General features: G+C 40.0%; 1 protein-coding gene across 1 annotated transcript in view; it reads right to left on the bottom strand.

Annotated features, from left to right (window-relative positions):
- Positions 1 to 1,823: 1,823 nt before the first annotated feature.
- NT5DC1 (5'-nucleotidase domain containing 1) overlaps positions 1,824 to 10,337 on the bottom strand; it is a 140,195-nt gene continuing 131,681 nt past the window's right edge. The window contains exon 12 of the mRNA XM_013368627.3: positions 1,824 to 4,899. Within this exon, the coding sequence (XP_013224081.2) occupies positions 4,781 to 4,899 (119 nt within the window). The 3' untranslated portion in view covers positions 1,824 to 4,780. The remainder of the gene's footprint in view (positions 4,900 to 10,337) is intronic.

Here is a 10,337-nt window from a genome sequence, read left to right as displayed (position 1 = left end):
AGAAACTCTGCTGTAAAACATCAGGGTTGTGTGCAAAAGGATGTTTTACACTTACTTTTTGTTCCCTGTGGTGGCAAATGAAGGCTGGCGTGGAAGCTCAGACATTACATTCTCACTGTTGGCAGCTCCCTGTTAATTTATACATTCTTATACTCTGCTGTCATTTGCCTTGGTATGATTTAATGCATACTTGGCCACAGGAGGGAAGACTTAAAGGTGAAACTACAATATTTATTTGTTATGTGATTGGACAAGTCACGTCCAAACACTTTTCAAACAAGGCTGATGCGAGAAATGTAAAATCACATCTCTACTCAGGGGAAGAAAGAGGATTACAAATTGTATAGTGTTCCACATAGCTAGAAAATATGACTATGCATTTACAAGGAAGAGATGCACTCCAAGGCTGGGTTGGAAACCATTCGTTTTGCTGGGGCAATACATGTTGGCTGTACCCCACTCCTCTCTCAGGTTGAATTAGGTCTCTTGGTAAGAAGAAAACTGAAGTTTCTACAGGATAATGACTGTTTCTCAGGAAAATACAAGTGAACAGTTTTGAATCCAGGCAATCTCAATTGTGATACATGATAATTCAGGCTTTACTGGATTATTACATGGTTTTCAGCCTGGTTGTAGCCAGATTTGATCCAGGGTGCACTGGGGCCAATGAGTTGGGGCTGGGCCAGGGTTTGTATTTATTTTCCACCAAACAAAGATCACTGTTGTGTACTGTGTGCAGTAGATAATTTTCAGCATCCTATTTTACAATATATCAACTGATAAGTAAGCTCCAACTTGCCAGTGAGATATGTTACATTTCTTCAATTTCTCAAGTATCTGTCAAAAAGATTGTTAAAAACCCTAGAGCCTGTGCAGCTGCTGGCAACAACATGACCTAGATGGACACGGCAGGCATGGTTTTCTCTTGTCATGGTGAAATGGTCATATTGTTTTCAGTTGCTATAGCCAATTGCTGTGATAATACATCATGCTAGGCAATGTGGGCAGGATTAAAGTTTATTTATTTGAACACAGATAATGTTTGGAGCATTTCAGGTCATGGCAGGGGATGGGTGAGACCAGTGGTTACACAGCATCTCAAGCCCTAGGACATTAGAGGGCCAGTCCAGACACCCTGCCAGGAGCCCTCCTGCATCCCAAAAGATCTGCTAGTCACACATCTGTGTATGAACCCACTTTTTTCATGTCACTGTGTCCCTGTTTTGTAGCTGTTTTTTTTCCCTAGGTAAATTGTCATAATCAGGCTGGACAATGGCTGGTTGCTACTTATGCAGATTTAAACCACTTTTGGGAGTGCTTGTTCCTGGTGCCAATCATCACACAAGTTTTCCTGCGAATTCCCTTAGGAATAGACCCAGCGCTGCTGCACTGTCACACACCTGGGACTCATATGAGCTGCAGAGCCCCAACAGCTGGGGAAGCGGCAGCCTCAGAAAGGCCTGTGTCCAGCAGGGCCCCATGTCTACCACAGATGAGCTATCTGCATTTGTTTATTTGACTTTTACTCACTGGGGACTAAGAAGCCTTTAGTTTCCAGGAACAAGCCCTATTCAGGAAACACTTGCAGTGAGCTCTGCTTTGCATCAAAGCTGACTTTCCTACAGGTATTAAAGGTATTAATTTATTAAAGATATTAATTTATACTAGTTTTTGGTTGATTTATATATCTTTTATTCTGAGTGGGTCAAGCTTTGCTTTGTTCAAGGCTGTAGCACGAACCTCTCCTTGCACTGCTCCGTGGTAACCTTGTCTCCCTTTTTTCTCTTTGCTGCTCAGCTATAAAATAAATTCAGAGAACAAACTTTTTTTTCAGAAATAAACTCTCTTTATTTTAAAATTCAGACATATATGCTTTATACCAAAAGAGACATGGTATTCATCTCTGGTTTTAAGCAAAACTGTGGCTTTCAGGGCTATATAACCAAACATAGTGATTTTAATCTTTATGACTTTATGTCTCCCCGCCAATACTCAAGATAGTTTTGCAGGCACTTCAGAGATCTTTCTGCTAATGGCCTCTCACAACAGAATCCAAGAAATTTCAGAGATTTTCAGGAGTTTAAAAAAAAATAAAAAGAAGGAGGAAGCCCAGTTGGTGCCTTTACAGCAGCATGTTAAATATGGCCAGCTCTTTACCAATTTTCTGCCATGTGCATATCTTCTCCCTGGTCTCCAGGCCACCTCCATTTCCAGCGTCTCTCTCATCACCACAGCAGCGACTGCTTTCCTAAAGTTTCTCCATCGCCAACCTCCACTTCTGCAGCCACTCGGGGCAGCCAGGCCCCGCCATCAGTTCTGCTGAGCATGTGCAACCCGGTGGCTGAATCGACAAATACTGGTACTGCAAGTCTGTTTGGAGAGACTGGAAAAATTGCCTGGATTTATGAAACCTTTTCATCCAACCTAAAAGACAATGCTCTGTTTTATTTTGGAGGGCTTCATAATAAGACCTGCATAATCTTCAGAAATTCTTGAATGAGAAGAGTCTTTAGTAAGAGTCGTTAAGTCCTGATTTCACAGGAAAACTGTTTTCTGGGCAAACGCTTCCATTATTTTTCCTAAGTCTTCCTGCAGCCACAGACTGTGGTGGCACATGGAGTCATGCTTACAGTGGCCTTCTGTGGTCTACTTCTTTCTCTGCTACTGTGTGGTCCCTCTGGCAGCAAGTGCAAATGGCTGGTGACAGCCTTTGTCAGAAATGGGTACTGTCACCTACCAGCCGGGCAAGCCTGTAGATGTATTTGTTCTGGTAAACCCCGTGTTCAGTCTGTCCTTGCAATCAGTCACCCTCTCATGAAAAAAAAAATACTTCTTCTCCACTGAGATGCCAGGAACCAAGGGCTGACTTAGATGATTTTCACTCTAATTTCCATTAACAATTCAACATTAATTAACTTTCCATAAAAAGCAAGAAAAAATCCCCGTAACCCACAAAAATCAGATCCAAATTCAGAACAACAAAAGCGTGAGGGCACAAAATATTGTTTTGGATCATAATCTAGTTAGAAATTATTTGCAGAGGATTACTTGATTCAAGTCAGAATTTCAAATGATGCTGTAATCAGGGATCTGAAATTTTAATCTGGGTAATTCCTTGCTTAGTACAAATCATACCCTTATCATGAGCCAGATTTGCTGGCTCATGATTTGCTAGACATTGATACTAATTTAAAAATTACAAAATGTACTCAAGTGTTACTTATTGGTACCTTCTTAAGTAAATATTTTCAGCATATAGTTTAAGAGGAGGAGAACGGCACTTTCATTTTCCTTCCTCACCCACCTTGTTTTAGGCAAAGCTTTTCTCAATTTTTTCCTCACTTGTTTTATTTTTCCCTTTCAAAAAATAAATGCTTACTGTTAAATTGGAAATGTTGCATTTTACTTGTAAATATACTGGATCACAAGAATGTAAAAATAACATCCTATGTAAAGGTAAGAAAAAAGTGTGGAAACAAAAGCTGATAACTCTGAAATGAGGTGGAATGGTGTCTGTGTCTGATTCTGACACAAAATATTTTAACTGGTGAAACTGCAAAAATATAGAGTGACCTGTGGTGACACAAATGTTAACACAAGTTAAATCCATTCTGATAATTGTCTAGGCCTAAGAAAATAAATTATTTTTCTTGAAAATATGAAAAAAAAAAATTATTTTTATTGTTCTTTAAACTTCGAGGGAAATTTATCCAAAATTTTTCCATCTTAGTCTGACACAACTGCTGACTAAACAAATGTCTTTGACATGTTTTTGCATGTGTTAGTTACCGAAGGCTCCCTGTCCAAAACACCGGAGAATGGGTCTTTGGAAAGAAATTCACAGAGAACAGGATGCCTGTTTGCTTAAATTAGTCAATAAAAATGGGCATATTCAGCTCATGTCTTCAGTCTTGCTTCTCGTTTGGGTTGAGGCTGTACTTAGCAAGGATGGCTCTATATAGCTGGGTGCTATGGCCTTCCCACTCTCACAAGGATTTCCCAGGAAGGTGGAGAACATGGGTTCAAATCCACTCAAGCTGAGAAGGGAAGTGTACACAGGCTTCCCTCCTTCTGCAGAAGAGCACTGACTCTTGAGGTATTGAAGACTATAGGAGGAAAAGGCGTTGCAGGGAACCTTGCTGTTGAATAGTGGTTAGGCACTTTCAGGAATACGAAGCACGTGACAAAAGCTTTCAAGACTGCCAGTGTGCATTTAGCTGCCTAAATCCCATTCAAGTCTCTTTTTGGGTATGATGCATCTTTCTCTTTGGGCCTCAGTCTTTCTGTATCTCCAAGAACAGCTACAGTGACTGAATAAATTCCTCAGAGCCTGCAAAACACTGATCATACTATGGTGATAACCTGGGCAGTCCAAAGTAACTCTTAATGAAGTATGGCTTAGGGTCTGGTTCATGGCTTTTCTGGGGCTTTTGGTAGCAACAGCATCACCTTAAATAGGGATAGTACTGAAAAAATCCTTGAAAATGTAGAATGTAACTTGGGATGAGTTATTACTAGTACATTTCTCTTGAAGGATGTGGACAGTGCATGGAAAAAGCCAACAAGCACATTGCAAAAAGTAGTGGTGGTCAGAAGACTTAGATGCGTTGCTCACTTGTTCTGGCTGGACCAGAGCAACAAGTGAAACACAAGTCTACACAGGAGTCTGCTTTAATCCATCATTCTATATTATGAAGCATCACACAGCATTTTCACCCATTAGCCTTTCATAGCAGTTTAAGTAATGGCCACAGGGTTATTTAAGGAAAAAGACGTCAACCTATTTCATAGTCACTGACTCCTCAATTGGCAGCAGTGCTCTTGGAGGGCTTGGGTAGTACCCAGCAGTTGCTGAGTTATTTGAGGAAAATCGTGTAAATCTATAATCCAGTGGTAAATCTGAAAGACAGAAACATAGCACATCTGATTAGCAACACAACCCATATCACATCAAAGATAAGCCTGTGGAGAATAGCAGTACTTCTTAAGCCAGAATTAGAACTCAATCAGACTGTGTGATTACGTATTTATTTGACATCTTCAGCTGTCTGACGGTCTGACTTTCAGAGTCTACTCAACTGCAATAAAGGATATTCAGTTGATTGTTGAAATAATGCTAGTCATAGAAAATGATTTAACTAATGCTTAAACAAAAATCTTCATTGAGCCTAGATGGAATTTTCCCACTAGAATGCTTTCAAGTTCATTCTTCAATTTGTCACCTTTCTCCTTTGTATCAGCAATCTACTTACAAAAGGGCTATGTTTAAAACAAAGAACTCAGTTTCTTCTTTCTCTTTTTTTTTCTTCATGCCTATAACAGCAGGATTCCCCAAAGGCACCCGCTCTTAGGCCTTCTTGCAGTCCAGTGTCAACAACATCATTTTGTACCAAGCATTCTTAGAAATCTGCACTTGTAACTTGGCGTACTCATCACTTCCAGTCTGTAAAGAACACTGAATGCATTAAAACAGTTCTGAACAGTCAGAGCTTTCTTTTCTGTAGCTTTTTTGAAAGTCTTCACTGCCAGCTGTGACCCACCCACCCTCACGCCAGAAAACTGATACTTCCCATGCTCGTCTCATATTCAAAGTTCAAGAAACCAAACTAAAATAAACCATACAAATGAAACTTCATTCAAGAAACAATTACCCTTCCAATAAATGAAAAAAACCCCAAACCAACAAAAGAGGGTTAGCTCCTTCCCAAGTTGCGTTTAGAACCAAAGCAAAACATAAAAACTATTACTCAGCTCATCTTAACAGTAAGTTATTAATGACAACTTTTAAATTTTATTCTTTATTTGGAGCAACTTAGAGTTGATGATATTCTGTCACTATATGCTCTACCTCTTTTTTCTTTTCTTTTTTTTTGTGCTCAGCAACTTTTGTGAAACCGAAAACCACGATCTGAGCAGTTTCGGCACAAACAACAGGAAGCTCAGGTCTGTCTCACGAGTGATTCACAGGCCAGCACTAGGGCAGCATTCAAGTCCGCAGCTTTAAAACCATATTAAAGATAACTAAAGCAAGCAAATTAGCATTTAGATCCAGCTGAAAAATCAGATAGAGGCTGGAATAAAGTAGGAATGGGAGGAGACCTGACTGGAAGTGAAATACACTTTAGAAAGTGGGTTACTTCAGCTTGTCAAAGAAGGACATTTTCTCATTTTGTCTGAGTCGGGAATTTCTGGAGCCTGTTGTGAGCACGGCAGAACAGGCAGATGTTATTCTAGTCTTCAGGGGGCCCAGTGGATTTACTGGCTGCTGAGTCTATTTATGACAGCTCTATTTAAAACAAAGATTTCCAAAATAACTAATAATAATAAAAAAGAAAACAAATATTTCAGAATATCTTTATGAGCTATAAAAGTTAAACGCAACACAGTTAGTTTCATATAAAAGCTTTCACTAGTTTTTTAGCCAGCATTCTGGAACGTCCCAAGACTAGTTTAAGCAAAAGTAGCACAAATGGGGCAGACTTGCTTATGCTGAAGAAAAGAAACAGCTGGATCAAAATGGCCATTTGTTTGATATTTCCTGGGAAATGAGCTTTACACAACCAGCTAAAACACCAAAACCATTCTATATACAATGCACAAGAGTCTGAAAGAGAATAACGACTTTTTTACTATTCAAACCCCAATCTATCCATTTGAATATTGTTTTTGTCTGAGCAAGTTGACTTTGGAAGATGATCAGAAGGTGTCTATATGTCAAAATGTTGCCCAAGGCATCAGTGAAAGTTGCATGAAGCAAATACTATTCTTCACCTATTAAGCAGACTTTGTGTATCACACATATAGTAAAAATCCTCCTCTACTTCCAGTTGTTTTTCATCAGTGATTTCATTTCCTGCACCTGCTTTGCCTGGAGTATGCAATATTCTATATTATTGCTTTATTTGTGCGATACATTTATGAGAAAGCTCTGGATTGATCCAGAAAGGCATATGTGGAATCTTAGTGGCTACACACAGTGAGGAAGAAAAACAAGTACTAATGGAAAGAGAAATAAAGACTTTTTTTGAGGGAATACAAAATCTATGAAAAAATGGAGATCCAGAAAATGTCATAGATGAAGACTTCTGTAAGTTCATTTAAAATAAGTTCTGCAAAAACTTTGCAACTTAAAATAAATCACAGTTGTCCTGGATTGCAAAGGCATCATGTGAATTGACCACCATGGCTCGATCCAACTTCTTTTGATGTAAGTGGTAATGGTATCACTAGGTCCAGCAATACTGACCAATCAACAAACAACAATGATACAGGTCTGGATTCTGCCTCCTGGACACTGCAGTAATTCATTTTGTATCTGGTCTTATTCCATGTTAGCACTGATGACCCAGGGAAGCTATAAGCAGCTCTGTTTCACTAAACTGAACTGCTTGCACAGGCCACAGCTTGATGCAAAAAACAAGTAAAAAATAAGGTATAGTATTTAATAAAGCCAATCTCAGGAAAAAAAAAAAAATAGTGGCTTATTTCCAAGTTGTTTTCCTAGTATTTTTGCCAGAAAATTTCTTCAGGTTCTGCTGCTGTGCATGCTCACAACTGCTGCTGTCTTAGCAGATCTTTGCATCTTGGCACCCACTTCTCACCTAATCCTGATGGAGAGTCATAAATTAAGGGAGGGGACAGATACCTAGTCCTCTCTGAGAGATTATTTCACAGCGAGGTTCTAATAAGTTCTAACCAACACTGATAATGAATTCAGCACAAAATTCATGCTTTATTGCACTCTCCTAAAAAAAAACCAACAACAACCCTGAACAGACTGAAGGCAACCCTGAACAAACCTGAGTCTGGAAGAATGAACTAGATGGCTCTACCAAATTGCTTGAGGACCATACTCTCCGAATTCTTCTGTCATACTTGGATAATTCCACCTAGACTCATCTTGTTCCCAAGACAAATAGCATATTAACTTTTAAAGTCAAAGACTCCTAGAAGTCAGACATGAAGGTTGTCAAGGTCTATGTCCCCTTCTAGATCTACAGCAACGTAGGTTAGTAGATGCATCCCCCTGAATTTCTGTCCCACTTATTTCTTTGCTCCCACACCACAGCCTGAGTGTGAGTGATGAAAACTAGTTTCCTTTGCAGTGACCATTTAGCATTACCAGCGTTTCCCAGTGGCTTGGGCAGCCCTCATGAGTTACAAGCCTTAGGCTGAGCTCAGAAGCAGGACTCCTGACCTGCCCTACCTCACCTGCAGGACTCCACAGCCCTGGGGTAAATAAAATGGAAATGAAGATGTTTGAACAGTAACCACTCTCAGTAACTGTGTTCCATTTGCCATGTGCCAGTTATCCAGATCCAGGTATTACACAACAATAATTAAAACATTGTGCTCTGATGTTTATGTACACACATATCTATGCATTTAGGTATTACAGCTGGATTTATTTCGTAGTTATTAAGCTGAGAACATCTCAGTGTCTGTGTGCGTTCAGTCAGTGTGAGCAAACTAAATGAAAGCCACAAGCTTTTATCAGAAGAAAAACTAGAGTTCCAGGCATAAGGAAGGAAAAAGAAACCACAAGAAGAAGGGAAAACGTAATATTCTCGATGAGTGATCAGGAAAATATTTGAGTAACTGAATGGAAGACAATTATAATCTAATCCAGACACAAGCCTGCTTGATAAACTCAATACTCATGTCTAATCCTTTTTTGAGATTTCCTTGAACAAACCAATACATTAAACAAATATAATCTTAACTAAGCTCTTCAGATGGAAGGCATGTTTTTCAATTAAAAGCACAGTCTAAGACCAAAAGAGATTTCTCCCAAAATACACAGCAGAAATGTCAGGAATCATTTTGCAGTACTGACCAACAAAAGCAAAGCCAACATTTTTTAATCATGACACCCCAGCAGCATCCCAGTGACGACTGCGAAGCCCTGCAGAAAGCCAAACTCCCCTCCCCTCGATGAGATCTGCTCCCTGGCAGTCAGCAGGGCTGGAGCCAGATGCTGCAGAAACCTCCCAGTAAACAGCAGGGTTGTGTTCTTAAGGGAATCCAAATATATCCTCCCGATTATCACCAAGGAAAAGGCACAGGGAGGAAAACTGAAGCCTCACGAGCTATATCCAAGTTTTAACTTGAAAAGTCTTTGAACTGCTTAATTGTGGCAAATCTCAGAAGACACAGAAAGAGTTACGTCTTACAGCTCAGCATCCAGGTGGTATAACTACAGAGGCAGATTGCCAGCCAGTATTATCTCTTTTGCTTTTACAGGAATTCCAGTAATTTACATTGGCTTAGAACCTTTGCCATAATTTTTTCATGGTATTACAAAGTTGCTGTTGAAAAAAAAAAAGGAAAAAATTAATTTTGTAATGGTAACAATTTCTAACAATAATTCAACAGTGGAGAAAGCACAACTGCTGCAGGGGAGCTCATCAGTTCGGCTGAGCTATTGAGTGACCTGACTTGCCAGTCTGCACGTAAACTGTAACAGGTGTTGGTTTTCTTTTAAATGCTAAGTGTTTTTATCTCTTGACCCATTTATATTTTATAACAGTCAAAGCAGCACTTGCAGCAAGGGCTCGGAATGTGAAGGAGTATACTAATGGCAAAAACAAAAAAAACCCCTCAAGGTCACAAGTGGATTTATCTGAAAGCAGTTATTTCTAGCAAAACTTCTAAGGCTGATTTTCCTAAACAGGAGGTCAGATGTTGGCTGTACTAAAACAAAGCTCCTGAAATATTGAATTCAGCACGACAAAAGTATTCCTGTTATCAGTTACATGAAAGTCGTTGCTGGAGGAGGAGGAGGAGGTAGTTGGCACTTGCAGTGTGTTATATGAGCCAGTTATCAGAGGGCTGGAGCCACCTCTCCTATGAGGACAGGTTTGAGAGAATTGGGCTTGTTCAGCCTGGAGCGGAGAAGGCTCCAGGGAGACCCCATTGCAGCCTTCCAGTACTTAGAGGAGCCTATGAGAAAGATGGGGACAGATATTTTAGCAGGGCCTGTTGTGATAGGACAAGGGGTAATCATTTTAAACTAAAGACAGGCAGATGCAGGCTGGTCATAAGGAAGAATTTTTTTATTATGAGCATGGTGAAAGACTGGCACAGGTTGCCCAGAGAAGTGGTAGATGCCCCGTCTCTGGAAACATCCCAGGCCAGGCTGGATGGGGCTCTGGGCAACCTGCTCTAGTTGAAGATGTTCCTGCTCATTGCAGGGGGTTGGACTAGATGACCTCTGAAGGTCCCTTCCAACACAAACTGTTCTATGATTCTATGATTCCTGGGCACCTTGGAATAAAGACTAAAACTAGCCTCAGCGAAAGTGCAGGTTTGCTCATTTAATTGCACCTTCAATGTAG

Source organism: Columba livia, chromosome 3 (assembly GCF_036013475.1).
Source record: "Columba livia isolate bColLiv1 breed racing homer chromosome 3, bColLiv1.pat.W.v2, whole genome shotgun sequence".
NCBI lineage: Eukaryota > Metazoa > Chordata > Aves > Columbiformes > Columbidae > Columba > Columba livia.
This window is presented reverse-complemented; position numbering and strand designations above follow the sequence as displayed.